General features: G+C 36.1%; 1 protein-coding gene across 9 annotated transcripts in view; it reads left to right on the top strand.

The window, feature by feature from the left end:
- Positions 1-18,848, top strand: part of LOC121314771 (FH1/FH2 domain-containing protein 3-like) — a 263,850-nt gene that overhangs the window by 140,705 nt on the left and 104,297 nt on the right. For all 9 annotated transcript variants that reach the window (XM_041248429.1, XM_041248428.1, XM_041248437.1 and 6 more), the window contains exon 4: positions 13,581-13,648. In XM_041248429.1, coding sequence (XP_041104363.1) covers positions 13,581-13,648 — 68 coding nt within the window. The remainder of the gene's footprint in view (positions 1-13,580; positions 13,649-18,848) is intronic.

Genomic DNA, 18,848 nt, shown 5'->3' with positions numbered 1-18,848 from the left:
TAAAAGAGAGTATCTTATGTTTGCCTTTCAACTTTATAAAGCTACATCACCTCATTTTGTGTTTGAGGACATTGCTACAGTAACTGCTATTTGATTGTGGATTTGTTCACAATAACATCCTTTTTGGGGTATAACATCTGCTAGAATCAGCTCACTCCATGCAGCAGCCTCTTCTGTCATCTGAATTAGCCTTGAACATGTGCATGGTTGATTGTTTGTCTTTCCCAGAACCATTTTAAAGGACCAAATCCCGGAGCAAGGAAAACATATGTCCTTGTGGTAAATTAAATGGGTGAAAAGCATGTGCCAGTGCTTGAAAGAAATACCAGTTCCCATCCCATAAACGTTTACCATTGTAAATTTGTAATGTTGCAGTTTATCATTTTTTTACTGTGCACCCCTTCGTAACCCTATAGATGGGAGCCATTATTAGAGACAGCAAGATTTGTCTTCTGTCTTACAGAATTCACATGGTAGTGAAATGGCATTATGGGGCAGATGGCTATGGGAGCCATTACCATAGCATCTTATAACCTGTTTTTTGCTGCCTCAGACAAGGGAGAACTAAACTGCAGTTTCTACCATGCATTATCATACAGTGATAATATGTTCTTTACCATGCTTTTCTTTTATTTGCCACGCTTTGAATTTGCTTTAAACATGGTGTACTACAGGGAACTTTAGAGGTGAAAAACTGTAGACTGTTAGCCATTTGTGATGAAAAATGTGCCAGTATTGGCTGAAGCCTATGAACCCTTCCACAAGCTAATATAAAGCAAACTGAGATTTCCTTGAAGTGAAGTTTTGAGCTCTCAGCTCAGGCCTAGTACGGTAAAGCTGGGACAAAAATGCTTAATTTATGTACAAAAAAATACTAAATAAGTATTTCTTTATGTATAGTTCTTCAGGTTTCTAAATTATTTTCATGTTATTCAGGTGGTAGCGTACATTGTTGTATCAGCTAAGTCAGTGTTTAGGTAATTATCCTTAGCCTTAAACGTCTTGGAAGCAATTCTGAACAAGCGCTGGAATCAGGATTTAAGTTTAAGCTTTATGCTTTACAGTTACGTAGCTCAATGCAATATTTATACAAACAAACAATAATGGGGGGGGGGGGGGGTACTCATTCATATTCATAAACCCACCCATGACCAAAATCTAGTAATTTCAGTTTTTTTATGGCTTCAAGATAATCAATTTGTAGTTCCTTCGGCCACCATTGGGTTACTGTGCGCTTGCCAGTTGAGGTTCCCTTTTTAAATGCACAGCATTTTGTCTCGGCAGCAGGTTTGCTCATCCACTGCTGTCCTTAATTTCAGCTGAGCTTAGATTACTGAATTATGACTTTACACCCAACGTAGGGCCATGGGTTTTTGAGAGGGGAGATTTTTGCAAACAAGCATGCAAATAGCAGCAGTTGTGGATTATTTTATTCTTATTCTGAGTTCTGACCACACAAAGGTATCCCTGCTACTTTCAAAACGACCGTCAGTTGTGACACATTGTAAACTTCAATATTCATACAATATTTGAGTACTCAAGTATATAATAGCTAATAGCTTATTTATACATGTACATCGGTCTATATATTAATTTAAGTTGTTAATGGCTTAGAAGGTAACACAGCTGTTGAAGCTTAGTAAAGGTCAGAGGTTAGGCTCTTTGGTAATTGCAATAACCTGCAGCACTGACTTCAGAGCTGATCTTCCGTGATGTGAAACTCAAGAATGCCAAAGACACCACAACGTGTGCTGAAGTAATGTTAGGGTTAATGTTGTCTTCCTCTGTACCCTAAGCCATACATAAGTCTCCCTGGGTCAAGGCCTAGTATAAAATAACTTGTAAAGGCCACCTTCAAGTAAAGAGAATTAAATAATGGTAACAGCAAAATAAAATAAATAGCTAACACTGCATTTCTCATTTTCATATGGACAGTCGTGGTTTATGTCAGTTGCTGGTTTTAGTTTCTTCACCAAGCCCCTATTTCCTATTTCACTGTTATATAATTGGAAGCATCTGTCACGTACTGGGGATCATTTGTTGCCTGTGCTAAACGATACTTTATGCAGCTTTAAGCTAAGCAGTGACCTACAGCTCTGTCAAGACCAGGAACGTAAGATAATAATCAAAACAATTTTTGATGATAAGTGTCCTGGAAATAACCTCTTGGCACACAAGTTTGTGTGAGTCTGTTACTTCACCTCAAATGAAGGAAAACAATCACCAGTGACTGAGAATGTAGCAATGGTTTTAAAAATTGTAATTCCTTAAGAATCATGCAGCTTCACCTCAATGTGGGAGGGAGACATGTAAAGGTTTATATTTTGTAAAATAGTTGAATTTAGATCCAGTACAGCAGTTCTTTTGTATTTTTCTTCATACCTTTTTCAAGTATTATTCCTATTGGTCAAACCCAGTGCCAACTGGTATGGAACTAATCTAAGTTTAATCTCATTAAAAACATATTTTCATAGCAATTCTGTTACTAACGTTTTCAGAGAAACCTTCTATTTCAGCATATGTACTTCATTTTGTGATCTCAAAGAGAAACTTTTTGTCAGTTTTATAAATGGTTGTTCATTAAAGTCTTCATCTATATAAACAGTGATGCACCATTGAACAAGCTGCCCTATAATCTATGATCCACTCTTGTGACTTGTTTACAATATGGGAAAGCTTTTTTTTTTTTTTTTTTGGATGACAGGTTTTATTTATTTGTTTCAGACATTATTTTTTATTTAATTGTGAAAAAAAGCTTGAGGACACTGGACACATTTACTAGATTATGATATATCAATACAATAAGTCAAATTCCAAAGAAATTTAAAAACAAACCAGCTGTTAGTTGCATAGTTTATAAATGGTGTGATTGAAAATTGAACAGAACAGTACCCGGTATATATTATATATATCATATGATATATATTATATATAGATATATATAGATCATATATATATATATCATAATGTAATTAATTTATAAATATGTGGTAGTGCCTTAGATTATATAAAGTAGAAACATACCAGTATGCAAGCACCCTTGAACCAAAGTTGTAGTAGCACAGTTCTGTGTTTTAGTGATTAGCTTTTGATGGGAGACAGTTGTCGGGACAGGAACAGAAACACTTCTGTCATAGGGTAACTTTGACTGTTGCCCTGCTTGCAGTACATTATAGATAGACATGTTTGTTATATATGCCCTTACTAAATGATTTAGTTAACAGGTATACCTTATGAATACCAGCTTAGACTTAATAAAATATAAGTATCTCTGAAAAGGGCATGGGGCCCCTTGTGGTGGTTTAATAAACTGCAGCTTTAAAAAAATAAATAGTGCCTATAATCATGTCTTTCTCCATCTATTTCCCTGTTACTGCCTAAGTTTAACTGTTAAAAGCATATGATGGCTTAACAAAGCAAAACCTTTCCTTAATCCTCAGAGCCATGTGAATCTTTGGGGTATTTCAAACTGCTGAGTTTTCTTGTGTTTTCATTCCATATTTTCCTTCTCTGAAATCAATTATCAATGACATGGTTTTGATGGCTGGCATGGAGCCCAAGCCTTATGATTAGTTGGCAAAAGAGTGTGGGCTCTCTGCCATCTTGTCCTCCTGGAAGGGATTCTGGGAAAGAACCGGAAAGTTCTGTGTTTCACAGGAATGCATTGTTCCTGACTTCAGTGAGTCAGAGATGCTGTGAGTTTCTTCTTTTCAGAGGCCTGTATATTCTGAAAGAAACCAAATAAAATAATAATTGCAAGCCATTGCAAATAAAAATGGACCTGTGGTTATTTATGTATTAAGTTTAGGGTATTGCAGTTTAATTTCAACTGTACATGTAGCTCCTTTTTTTATATTCCTTGATTCTGGTTTCCTACTCTAATGTGTATTTTCCTAAGGCAGTATTGTCTAAAGTCTTAATTTGTCTCCCAGTAGACTCCTGTGTCACCGTTGATTTATTAGATTTTATTTTGTCAATAGTTTTAATCAGGTAAAAAAACGTATTTGTCAAATAAAGTTATTAGGTTTTTTTGATCCCTTATGTACATTTTCGGGACTATTTTACAATTTCTTTTCCCAGTGGAAGGGCATCCAACAAATCATTACAGCTTCAAGGTACATCTAGTTTTTAAAGTGTTGTTTTGAAGAAAATTATGAGAAAAAATGTTTTCTAATTGCTATATTGCCTGTCGATGAAGGCTTATGTGGTAGTTGACCTTGACTTTGATTAGCGCTCTCGTATTAGGCCTGGTAGAGCCTTCATTGAGAGGGTACTATCGCTAAAGTAGATTTACTATTTCAAACAGCCCATTTGGGGGCTTAGTTTAAAATAAATGTTCCGTCATTACATTATATCCTTGTTAATGGAAAATTGATGATGTTACAATGGCAGTGCAATGGTTCCATGCTAAGGGACAAGGGTAGCACAAGAGTAGCTACAGTTTTCTCATTTTGACATACAAATTGAGCCAATACATGCAGCACCAAGGCACCAAACCATTGCCAGTTTGCTAGCATCAATACTCATATCCGCTATTTACAGCCAGAAGCTATAGCTGATTCCACTACAGTAGCGCTCATTGTACTTCTGTCAGCAGGTATCCCTAATAGGTAATGTTGTTTCTAGGTGGTATAACTGTTCATAAAATACCATATCAATAATAATAATGATAACAGAAAAATCTCATTTGATCACTGTTACCTCAACAGGGTAGTTTCCAAGTCTATCTGCTTTGTTGTTGTCATATGTTGCGGTCACTATGGTTTATGTAGAAGTTTATTAGCCAAAAGTTAACAGGTCTTGGACAGCAGTAACAAGAGACTTTTTCCTTGTTAGTTTCTCTCTTGGAAATATAAACTGGCAGTTCAGCTACAGTAGCTAGCGACCTACAGCTACATGAGCAACTGCTGAGAAAAGCAGAGTTCTCACAACTTCTCTCAGAAAACAGCAGAGAGAATTAAACAATAGCCCAATCAGGCACTCATATCTGTGTCAGCGACTGCAGAAAGTTGTTTTGGGGATGCAAATAGCATGCAGGAATCACTAACATGTGTACTTAACGATGACAGCAGATTTATTTAAAAGAAAGAAAAGTTCCTTCAAATGTGTTATCTATTTGGAAGGCATGTGTTGAATATGCATACGCAGATGTCGGTCAATTTCAAACTACCGTATATTCTCAGGTGAAAACAAAATACCTTTCACTGGAAAAAAGACCGGTTGACAAACAACTGATCTTTTGCATGTCATCCTAAATCTCTGCATTGCATAGGTCTTAAAGCACACCAAAGATTTAACTGTTTGCTTTCAGCAAGTGATGTCCTTCTATGGGACTTATTGTTTCAGAGTCAAGACTTCTGTTGCATTTGTATATAGTCACTCACAATACAGTGGGAAATCCTTGTAATCCTTCATGTTTGTAGTGTGTTTGGGGGGTCTTTTTTCACCCTAGATTGTTAAAAACATTTACTCACGCTATGCTTTTTTTATGTGAAGGACAGTCGAGGTGTGGTGTACTTCAACAGTAATTAGGAAAAGCAAAACAATAACATTAACTTAATGTTTCTCATCAGTATCAGCACCATACACACAGATTAAAAATACCGTCATATATTATACAGTAAACAGCAGTGGAAATACGTGTATCAAATTAAAGAAATACATACTATGGTATAGATTTGATTACTTATGCATGCTCCATTAGGGGTTTTATTTTTTAAAAAAATAAGCTTAGTAATATCAATTGTTGTTAAATCCACATTAATTCAATTTGAATACAATCAGTACTGTATGTTTGTTAGTACTGTATGTGAGTATATTTGAATAGACAACAGAGTGTTTTGTAGTGATCAAGAGACTAGTTCCAAGCTTTGTTTTGTCTTGTGTTCACAAAATTAAAATTATCTTTGAAACGTTTTGGACAAAACAATAATTAACATGGCAACTTGTCTAATAAATTACAAGTCATCCATGCAATAGCCAATAACAGCACAGCATAGTGTCACACATTTCACAGGTGTGCTGAGAGGAAGATGAAGGGACAGTTATCAAACAGACCCTCTTAAACCTGAACAGTATGTCATACAGTCTTTTTTGATCTTTGGGTTCAGTTACGAGGTGGCTACACCACCAGTATGGTCACACGGTTCAGTTACACACACTTAGTGTAGACAGCAGCTGTCCAATGTGAGAAACTAAATTTATTTGTCATCAGTTTCCAGAACTTAAGCCAAAGTGCCCGATAACAAGCCACAGCAGCAATTCTAATGGCCCTGTAGTGAACCGATTCACCAGGGATGGCTCAGCAAAACCTCTTCTAAAAATGGAACACCTTGTGATACACATGATCAGGTGTTACCTTGTTAGATGACACTAATGATCATCTGCATGGTTCAGATTGATTACAAACCACATGTCCATCAGACACTTTAAGATACCAAGTTGTTTTTTATGATCCTTCACTGTCAATTTGCAAAACGACACCTCACCAACAGATGGGATGAAGTGAACATTTAAAATCAGTACTACCAGTAATTATTAACTATAGCTGCTATTTAATTTTGTAAAAGTGCCTTTGGTCATTGTCTTATTAATTCATGTATGAGTTTGAGTGTCATTTCCATATGGTCTTCATTGGAAAAGATGTAAATATGAAAAGATATATTTAGTGTGCAGTGTATATTTGTATTTGGACTAGTTTAAGTTGTAATCATATAATACCTTATTTGAATTAAAATCATGTAGAACCCACCACTACTGACATAATCAGACTTGACAACACTTCTAATAAACAAAAAATACATTTATTAGAAATAAAACTAAAATAAGGGAAGAATAATAAACTGAAGTAATACAGAAAGGAAGAATTAACTCAACTAAACAGTACAGAAAAGAAAATATGAACAATGACACCCCACTCCCTCTAGTTGATTAGCGATCCAACGCAATCTATGAGAGATTCCCTTAAAGGAGGGGTCTCCAACCCTGGTCCTGGAGAGCCTCTATCCAATAGGTTTTATAGGTGTCTGGAATATTCCTCAGCAAACCCCAGCACTGCTAGCTCAATAGATTGAACATATTTCAATCTCTGTCGACTTCAAATATTCATCCAGATTTCCCAGGTCTCCAGTGATCAGTCGGGGCTAAGTTACAGATTTGATTACAAATACTTTCAGGATTTTAGGTGTCTTACGCTGCAGACTCCCACACCAAGGCAAAAGTCTTGTTTCAGATTTTCCGAAAATGGTATATGTTAAAGCCAGTCGCAGGCTGGGTCTTCAGATTGAAAGAAAGAAAGTTCAGAGACTTGTTTGTGTGTCAAGAGCCTTGGGTTTCATGTCGGGAGTCGTATTTCAAAGTCGCGCTTGTCCTTTTATAATTCTTTCTTCACCCTTGTGATTGGATAGTTTGTTTATTTTGGGCTGTGCCTGAGTCCACGTGAGGTATTTCCCATTGGTTGTTCTCGCTCCGAGGCGGCCCGATGTTCTTAACTGCTCTGCTGTTTTGCCCCCTGTTGACTGGATTTATGAGGTGAACTGTTTTCTTTCCGAGGTGTCAAAGCATTCAAAACCGTCTGTTTTGTACCCTTTGCAAGACACTGCCGGTGCCACAGGATGTTTTCAGCGCTGGTGAAGATAAACCACTTGTCCAGTATTTAGTTTACGACTCATTTTAAAAGCATTCTTTGTCAGTGGGGGAGTTTGTGACCAGAAACCAAGTAAACACAGAGAATGGCTTAGGACCCCCCTCTGTATATTCCATTTCTGTTAATTTCATAAACAGAATGATATTATGACCCAATCTGATGCTACAAACGTGTAGTCTAGCAGGTCAACTTAAGCCTCGTATGCCTTCACCTATGGAGGCATGGGTGAGATTTCAAGCTCAGGTCACAAGTTAAAATAGTTTGCTGGTCTCAAATCACCCTCAAAGTGGACATTAGTTAACATCACATATCCACCACACAAATTAACACAATTGTCAGTCTTGGCCTAGAACTGAATGTCAGGACTGAGGTGCATTTGCAAATATAAGTGGACGCTCTCATTGTTCCCGCCAGTACAGCTCTATACTGTAGGTAATGCCATTGTCCTTTATTAAACCGATATGACATAGCAAGACCTACCTATTTTAAAAGTGTTATTTCTATTTTACTACCCTAATAGTATTGTGCCACACTTGATGCCATTAACAAATTGCTGAGGAGAGTTTACCAAAATCTAGAGCAAAATGTATGCCCCTTGTTTTTAATTTCCAACCTTAACACATTCAGTATGTTTTATTATTACACAACCACGTTTACATGCAGGCATTCAATAGCTTCAGGGTCCTTTTTGTTAACTTATGATTCTTGCCATGTGTTTTGTATTTTATCTAATTGTTGTATGTTGTAACTGCCACCACCTGCCTTAGGACCTCCCTGCTGAGAATTTCCAGTGTCAGTGAGTAATATTATGGTAAACTTGTTCGTAAACCTGAAATGGTTTGCAAGCTGTTGCACTTTGACTAATGATGTAAGTAGTGTAATAGGCACATTGGTGATCAACACATTTAAGTAATATGACATAACACTGGATACTGTAATGTAAATACTAGTGAATTATGGCCGTTTCTGTGGGGTAAGTTAACTTTTTGCAAGTACAAAACCTATGATCAGTTTGCAAGTACTAAAACCTATGTTAAAATACTAGTATATATATATATCATATATATATATATATATATATATATATATATATATATATATATATATGAAATATAAGGGATATTACCCTTTATGGAGTACACCTGAGTCCGTGTCGGGTATTATACAATATAAATATATATATATATATATATATATATATATATATATATATATATATATATATATATATATTTTTTTTTTTTTTTTCAGAATACTTGCTTAGTGTTTGTAGGAAATGTGAAAGGATGAAACACATTGAAGTTTATGGTTGCTATGTGATTCTCCTTTCACTGAACAAAAACACTTGTTGTTTTCTTTCTTGTAAAGATTTTTTTGTTTTGTTTATAAGGGGTGTGGCTTAGTCAGTTTTGCTCTGGTAGAGCACCGTTTTTTAAATTTTTGTTTTCATAAAGCTGTATTTAAGGAACAATTACAAAAAAGGTTGTCTCCAGCCCAAAAAGCTGAAAAGGGAAGATGGTTTGTTTCCATTTCAACTTATAATTAGCTGGGTGTCAATCGAGAACTGAGAGGGCATCTCTTTGGTGTTTTACAGATCATCTGTTGTTGTAATGCTCTTCATAATGCTGTGTTTAATAATACACACTGTTACGAATGCAGGGCTCACGTGTCCACTTATAGTAGCGAGGCATTAAAAGTTAGGTTAGACAAGGAAGAAGTGTTGCTGCCTGTACTGGATAGTACATGACCTAGGAAAAAACTCCTGTTCTCACCCCATCATGAGCACAGTTCTCCATATTAAAGAGTACAAAAACACACCACGAATGAACCAAAAATCTGCAGAAAAATAAATCATTAGGTTAATGCTTTTGGACGCTATAATCCCATCTCTATGGAATGTTAATGCATTCTGGTGGTAGGCTGTGAAAAGAAAAGGAGACTTGGAAGCTATTACATTGCAAGGTGTCTGTGACAGCGTAACTGACGTTTGACTGACTAGACATTACTTGCTCTAACAGTCTTTGACAGGAGAAATATGCATATTGTTACTCGATGTTAGATCAGTTTAGCACCTGGATAAATCAAGAGTTTTTGGCAGATACAAGCTCACAGGGGTTTGTGCTGTCAATGCAGCCGCTGCTTTGTGTCTCTAGAGACAGTGGGATAAAAAACGTTTGTTCCGGAGGAGGAGAGTAGTAGTCATAGAAGAGGAGTGCTCTGGCCTCTGGAGTGAGGCTTGACAATGAGGGTTGTGAACACCTCCTGGAAGAAAGGTTTACCAGCGTGTCAAGGTTCGTGACAGCTCTCCAGTGTTCTGAAAAAATAAATAACTTTTGTGGACCATAGTGTCATTTTATGGACAAAGCATTCTTTCAGAATAAGGAATGGATAACTTTTTTCATCTCTTTGCCCAGTTCTTAATCATAATCATTATTGTAGGTGATCTTAGCTCTACATACGTGAGGAACTTCTGTTTTATTTGGAACATTTTCACACAAACAGACGTTAAAGTCATTTGAGTAAACCTGAGCAATCCACCTAATTCACTGGAGGGCTGTGGAGTGCAAGCTACACAAAATGAAATACAATACATTATAAATTGTAGCAATTAACATACACTGTATTAGGATTTGTTCATATTGTTACTCCTAGAGTTTCTGTTGACAAAGAGGAATTTCCTTAAAAGTTTTGGTACTGCCAAAACCGCAACTGATATCAACATTTACATATTAAATTTTACTAAAAACAAGATTCAACACACCTGTGGTTTAGGATATTATTATTATTATTATTATTATTATTATTATTATTATTATTATTATTATTATTAGTAGTAGTAGTAGTAGTAGTAGTCGTAGTAGTAGCATTATTAGTATTATTATTATCTATTGATTACATTTTCTTTTATGCTGCCACGTTCGAAATTCCACATTGCCTGCATGACCAACACAGCATTTGGTCTCTGGGTGACATTTTGTGCCATCCAGAGGAGGGGTGCCAATTCAACAAAACCTTTGGGTGGGGGTGGGGGTGTAGAAAAGAAACAACAACTCTCAATAAATAAATGTATGTAACACATGCAATAATTTACCATAAGCTTCCATACAATTTTGTAAATATTGTTGCATTACCTTGGTATTTTGATGGTACTCGCTATTTCCCTTCGACTTTTCTTTTGAAAAAAGTTTTTTAGGGTACTTTGCATCCCTGTTCTTTTCATGATGAACACTCCCTCTTTTTTAAGTCAGACAGATAGAATAATTATATATTTTCTTTTAATGGCAGTGAAGTTTTACCTTGGCTGTGGCGCATTAGAGTGCACTGAATGCTTTGATGTTGCTCGCTCCTGGCATAACTGTTAACTATAGTATAGCTCGAGGGCCACGGAAAACAAAAAAACAAACCAAAAAAAAAAAAAAAACGCAATTACATATATTATTATTAGTTTCCAACAATCACAGGAAGTTAAACCTCATAAATAACTCTTGTGTATTATTTTTTTAATGCTTCGAGGCTTGGGGGAGGGGGGAGTGGTTGCAAACCTCGTAAATAACTCTTGTGGATTATTTTTTTAATGCTTCGAGGCTTGGGGGGGTGGTTGCCCCCCCCCCATCTCCCCCCCAATTGGTGCCCCGATCCAAGACCTAATCTCAATTAAAGAAACTACTGAATGGGTATTTACCTCCTAAAGATCCAAAACCTTAATATGATATATCAAATCTGCTCAGCCAAACCTGTGACACAGTCATTCCCGCCCACAAGGCTATAAAAGACTGCCAGCACAGATCTCTCTGCCATTTTTCCTTTCAAGACTGACCTGACAGGAGAGCCTGTACAGATACATACTTGTTACATTTTCTGCTATAGATTTTTGTTGTGTTTTTACACATATTATATGTGATATAAAAAATATTTGCTGTATTAATTTTACTAATTACACACATTTGTGCACTACAGCCTGTTATGTGTAGCCAGCAGCTTGAGTCACTCATTCCCAGGGATCAAGCAATTTAAGTCAGCTGACTTTGTATTCTCCCCCAGGCTGCAATGGCTTTGGCTGGAGTTATTTTATTGTCATTTTGTATTTGGCCAAAATTACATGACCGTTTGTATAATTGAAGTTATTATTATTACTGTATTTTGTTATGTAACAAAAATTTATCTAAAGCTGAGATCATTAAGTCTGTCCTGAGGATGAAGGAAAAAAGTAGCTCAGATGGTTAAGTGTTAAAAAACTCAAGTAGTGTGTTTTTCATTCTTCTGAGGGTGATTGAATTACTCTGTGTTGATATTTGGGTTAAAGAAGTAGTGCAGCTTTGCCATTTGACCGAGATTCTTAGACCCCCTACCTCCAACCAATGAGTTTTTTTAACGTAAAAAAGAATATACACAGTGTAGTTATACATATCATATATAAATGAACAAAAATATAAATTTAAAACAATAATAGTTCAGCTGGTACAGTCTGGATGACTCAGGAATGCAATTGACATACAGCCTTCAGAGTTCAAGGTGTAAATCCATACTATTAGCCAGCCTCTCCCCTCTGCCCCCACCACCCATGGCAGGAAAAAAAAACATGTTTAGCATAGCATAACAACCCCATTTTAACAAAATAAACCAGCTTCTCTGTGGCGAGTTCCCCTGGTGTGTTTATGTTAAGCCCTAACAGTACCATGCAGCACAGTCAGAGAATCTGTTAGACTCTGCCATGGGCTCTGTCAGAGTAAAGAGCTTTCTCCTTCATTGAGCAGTGGGAGGGAGGGGCTTCACTGTACAGGAGTAAAGATGTTAGATTATATTTAGAAAAATAAAATAACTTTAATGAAACTTAGCTTCCTCAGTCTTTAGCTCTTGGTGGTGTGAGACGGGCCTTGCGCTTGCCACACAGACATCGTACCTTTCTCTTGTAGCCCTTCCATTGGGGGTCCATATTCAATATTTCTAAATTGCTTGTCAGATACAAATTACGGTTAGAACAAATGAAATAGAATAAAATGAAAGGAGTGAGTTAATGTAATTTAACTCTATAAAAAAAAAAAAAACGTGGAATCATGATGAAACGTGACTAGTGTTTGGGGAGATTGGGTCATTCAAAATCCGCTTCAAGGATCTCGATAACATGAGTGAGACTTGTCCAGCTCACATAATAACTAGAGAAACTCCGAAATGCTACTTCTTTTAGCCAACTCGCGTTGCACCTCAGCTCGAGTTTTGGAAAATTCATGCTAACCCGGGAGCACCTGAGTGCAGTCGAGTTGGTTTGACTATGGAAACAAGGTATAAGTCAAGACGACAAACGTTACAAATGGTGTAATCGATGTAATTAATCTTAACTTTTCCGTCTGTGCTTATTGTTGCCATGTATATATGTATGTATGCTCATCAGTGCAAGTAAAAAATGTCCAGGGGGCCTGGTTGACCAAACAAAAATACAACAGAAACAAACACAAGATCAGACAGGCTTTGTGATCCAGAATGAACATGTTCAGAACAGTCTTGGAAGAAGATGTCAATAGGCATTTCTGCCAAAAAAAGAATGAAGGCTTCAGAAATGGAGAAGAAAATGAAGGGTACCTGAAAAGGTTCAGGGAAGTTAATTTAATTAGGAATCTTTGGCAAGCAGTCAAAGGTCATTGTGGGGGTGTGCTTCCTAGAATTATGGACACAAATGAAAAGGTTAAAGAACAAAATAATAGAGTAATTACAGAAAACAATAATCAGGAACGACCCATCTACCTTTAAAAATGCATAGCTGAAGAGTTATCAAGTACTGTTAGAAATACCATCTACCAAAAAAAAGGTCTGTGAGTCAAATGTGATAAAGACCTTGTATACCTGACCCTGCTTTACCTTCTTCCCCTCTGGATGTCATACAACATTTATGGCTATTATAGAAAAGTCACCTGATTTTATTTTGCTGTCTTCCCTGCAGAAAAACTCTACAACTCCAATGGAAGGGAGCTGAGGAGGGCCCTGTTTTCCCTGAAGCAGATTTTTCAGGTAAAATCTTACATTCTATTTTATGAAGATATAAATCTCTTATTGCCAGTGTGATTGCACTGCTATTGGCCCAAGGTGTGTAAAGTGTGCTTCCCTTTAATGTGGTTAGACAGGGAAAAAATCAAAGCTAGTGTAGAAAGTGATTAATGCAAGATATAAGAGTTAGGGAAAGGAAAAAATGCAACTTCTCCTCCCATTGCAGATTTAGACTTGTCAGTGTAATCTTTCTTACAGAGAACCCACTGCCAACATGTGTCTATAATGTTATTCAAAAGTACCCTTTTAAACATGCTGGCTCATGAGGCCGAATGTATTTCAACTGCTCAATAAACCACTTCAATTTGTTTTTTTGGACAGGGATATTAAATTGAGACATATTTAGACCTGTTCAACAAATGGAACATAAATGGCCCTTATTGGCAAGTGTGCATTGCAACAATATGTATTCCTGCTGCTCTGTAGCACTTCAATAAATCAAGTACCTTCTTGTTACAACAGTGTGGAAAAGATTAATTTGGATTTTTCATCGTCTTAGAAATAGGAAAGCTCTGTCTGATACAGTAAAACAGGCATGTTTAGTCTCAGGTTTTAAATCAAACATGTTTCTATACTTTCAGCTATCATGCAATTACTGCATGTGTAGACACTCTTGGAAAGAGGTTCTCCTCAGTGAAAAGAAATAGTTACATTGTCATCAAAGGTAATACAAGTGTATACCACTACACATTTTATCAGTTCGTCTGCAGTAGCACAGTGTTAAAAGAGGAGCAGTGTATTTGTACGTTTAGGTGTAAACCCGGTTTGAAAATGATCATTAATTTAGTTGTCCAAAATCGTAATTATACTGCAGGTACTTTAGCTAACAGCAGCAGGAAAACATTATGCAAATGTAGAGAGGAAGAGGCAAGGAGATCTGCGCTGATCTAAAGCTGTATCCTACAGTTGGAACAGTCTTTGAGCTGTAGGACGCTTTCCTAAAGGACTTGCGCAGGTTCCCTGCGGTTAGTATAGGAGTATTTTTGTTTATATTTGCTCCCCTTGGAAAGAGACACTTCCAAGGAAAGTTTAAGAGCACTGTTTGTAGTCTCAAAGTGCTTTCTGCACTGATTGATTTTTAATTTGAAAAACAAGAAGTGGGGAAATTTAATTATTCAGTCTGGTCCCATAAACTCCAACATATGCAATGACAACAACTCAGTATGTTTTTTTTGCGATGGATGAGTTCATCTGGCGTGAGAATTGATACTTGATTAATTTAAAGTATGGCTGGGGAAACCTTGATTCTGCTCCAGGAGGAAAGGTTACTTAAACCCCCACAGGCAGATTAACCAGGGATAGAACATGGTCAGCTTGAGTTATTAAGACACAGATAGGTGTGAGGGTACATGTGGTTTTGCCATTAAACCACACACATTTGGTGTTGAAAGTTCTGCTACTGGTTTTGCCAGTATACGCACTCAAATTACCTTTCATCTCCCCAGCCAGCTAACTGAATTTTAAAAGTGTTTTTGGAACAAAAATACTAAACTGGACTAAGTACTGTTTATAAAAAGAAAAAAAAAAGTATTTAAGAAAGCTTTTATTTGTCTGATATTGTCTGAATTACTTCTTGTTCAAGTCAGTTTGCTTTTTTTTTTTCCTGGGATAAACAGAGAAAACATGGAGCAATATTGATTTTGATTGAATTAATTAACCATCAATTTTGTTTGAAATCAAATCAGAATAAAGTATTGCCTATAGTATACAATAACTGCTTCCCAACCAGCCCAGTGTACCAGAAAATAAGAGCATTCTATAGAGATATAAAATAATAACAATTTATAGTCATAACATCTGCATTGACAAGGATAAGCCTTTTTTTTTGAGACATCCCATCAAAAATTGGCAACCTTATAGCTTTCATAAACAGCACATAAGACAGTTATCCACAAACATATCTATTTTCTTTGGATACGTGCTCCTTGTTTTTTGTACGTTTTGTCCAAAGGGTTAAATGGCTTTAGCTATATTGCTGAAAACTATACTTGAGAACACCAGTCCTTCCTTATTCACCCTTCATCTTTGTGTGCACTTGTGATGGCTTAAGTATTCAGAAAGTCAAATACAATTACATTACATGGTCTACTGATGGTTTGGGATGTTAATATATATATATATATATATATATATATATATATATATATATATATATATATATATATATATATATATATATGAATATAATAAAAAAAACACAGGTTCCTAGCCGCCAAATCAGTGGGGAAAAATACATCACAACCAAAATTTTATAACAAAGCTGTCCAGTTTTGTATCAATATAGAGTAAGCATTTTGATACTGCTCCAAAAGCAAGGTACAGATTCAGTTCATGTGAGTACTTTTTCACACGCTACAGATCCATGTCTGTACTCATCTATACTGGTAAACATGCTGCAGTTTCATATCAGTACTTGTACCCTGCTGTTTCCATAGCAATAACAAATTCCACAGGCAGGCCCAAGCTATGTAATGAGACTTTAGTCGAGACAAGTCCAGCCATTTGCAGTATATACTGTAAGTCCTGCTGGAAGGCTCAAATTCCATATTTCAGCCTTCCCTCTCTGTATATCAATATGTTCCGGAGTGTTATGGCTGTTATAATACATTTACTTAATGTACCCTACCTAGCAAGTAGACTAAAGTGTGTATAATTAAGTGAAATCAGCAAGAATAAACACCTCGCAGATCATATAAAAACACACAGCGCATGGTTTAACAACGTGTCAGAAGTGAAATGAATCGCAAACGTTTGCAGTACTCAGCTTGACTTGTAATAAACACTGAGAATGTATTATTTCCTGAGGATTCCATATACAAGCTAACTCGACTGAAAATGTTGAGGTTAATGTGAGATGTGATACTTACAGTATCAAAGATGGTGCTTCTTTTCAATTTGTTCTACCTGGCTGCCTGTGATAAGGCACTGTGGAAGGCTATTGAAGGCTATTTAAATTATTTTTTTAGCACACGTTGGGGGTATTTGGAAGTGCCTTAATCGATTTATGATCTTAGTCGCAAGCATGCTGATTTTTCTTTTGTGCAATGTATTTCTTTCAAATGGTATCAGAAAATGAACAGCTATATCATACTTTTTCTTCAGCTAACTAAAATAAAATAGCACTCAATAAATGACATTACTGTTCAGCTAACCTAAATAAAATAGCACTCAATAAATGACATTACTGTTCAGCTAACCTAAATAAAATAGCACTCAGTAAGTTACCTGTGTTAGTCTGAAACTTGAAAGCTAACGTATACCCAAAACGGATCTGATAAATCCGTTATTCTAGGTTGTAGTGCAGCTGGTAATTTACAGTAATATATACACTTTATGTATTTTTTTTAGTTTGAAGTAAACAAACAGGAAGTACTTATGAAAATGTTCTATGGAATTCCATAGAGATTTGTGAAATCTCTATAGAATTCTATAGAGAATTGTGAAATATCTACAGAGTTCTATGGCGGCTAGCAAAATCTCTAGAATTCTATAGAAAATTGTGAAAGCTCTATAAAGTTATATGGCGGTTGAGGAAATCTATAGAATTCTATGGAGCATAACAGAATTTCTATGTTCCATAGAGAATGGCAAGATGATCTCTACAGACTTCTTTATAGATCTCTACCAATTGCATTGGGGTTAATTAATGAAAGAATGTTTCGACAGCATTCAAAAAAGCAGGGAATACGAGTACAGTGGTTTGCATAGCTAAAGCCTTGTATGATAGTGAAGTATTAGTAGTATTAGTAGTAGTAGGATGGGATATCCAGGTCTTATTATATATATCATATATATCATATATATATATATATAGATCTAATATATATATATATATATATATATATCATATATATATATATATATATATATATATATATATATATACACATACAAGAATACATTATTGCAAAATGAAAAGCACATAAACACACGTAGCACAGTGTGCTGCATATTCATTTCACAACAAGTTAATTATAATACTGTTGCTGAGGTATGCTGAGGTTTGTGTGAGCCAAACCAAGATCAAAGCTGGATTTTCTTCCATAACACTTTGTCTGTATTTGTAGTTTATTACTACTGTGATCACTTTTGAGATTAATGATAAGGAGCACTATCTTTTATGGTCAACCACAGCTGACTGACCCACATATCTGTAGTGTTATAACGTGGGGTACCTCGTCTCGGCATGCTTAAAGCCAGTGGGTGTCTGTGGTTAAAGTTTCACATCTGGTTTCAGTGTAGTACAAATCAGTAGCACTGAAATGACTATTTTTGGCCAAGTGTTTCTTTTTTATATCACACAATGATTAACTTTATCCTGCTGAAAAAATGAGAAATTGGGGAAGATAGAAGAAATAGCTCGCATCACTTAATTTTCAAGGTGTGGTATCCAAAGCAAAATCAACAAGTACAGAGAAACATCGCCTTCTAGTTTATTTTTTAATGTCTAATTACATCCTACATGGTTATCCCTGAACATGTACTAGGTGGCTTTTTCTTTGACATGAAAGCATCCTGTTACTTGCAGGTCATGTGTAGCCAGTCCTTTTCAAGCTGCCTGTACACATACGTGAAGGACTACCTCCTAGAGCTCAGTGCCTGTTAACACCATCTTAGGAAATTGATTGAGCTATTGTGCAGCCTGATTTTCCCTGAAGGTCATTCATCTACTGACTATGCCCAACCATGTTTGGCTACTGGAACTGACAAGAATGCAGTTAAGGTAAAGAAAAGCACAGACAGAAATAAAATCCCACTCTAATCTCAAATAGGAGCCACAGAGTAATTTATATTGCAGCAACGCCTTTTGAAATAATGACTTTACTTGCTCCAGTAGATGTCTCTGTTGGATTTGATGTGTCATATCCCCTTCTATCCTTTTTTGTATGCAGAGAAAATACTATGTAAATCTATGTAAGTTAACCACATTCATGACCCCAGGTTCAAAATGGACAAATTAGGAAATTATAACTTATTTTTCCTAAGTGTGCACAGGTCAACAACAACCCAAACCTTTTCTCTCTTGTGTAGTGTATTGAGACTTCACACTTTCTCATTTAATTCTAATCCAACCCAATGGTCCAAACTAAACAATGAACAACAACAACAACAACAACAACAAAAAAAAACTTTCCCCAAGATTTTGCACTGATGAAGCTTCACC

This window comes from Polyodon spathula, chromosome 4 (assembly GCF_017654505.1).
Source record: "Polyodon spathula isolate WHYD16114869_AA chromosome 4, ASM1765450v1, whole genome shotgun sequence".
In the NCBI taxonomy this organism is placed as follows: domain Eukaryota; kingdom Metazoa; phylum Chordata; class Actinopteri; order Acipenseriformes; family Polyodontidae; genus Polyodon; species Polyodon spathula.
Note: the sequence above shows the minus strand (reverse complement) of the source record. Positions and strands in the feature narration are given on the sequence as shown.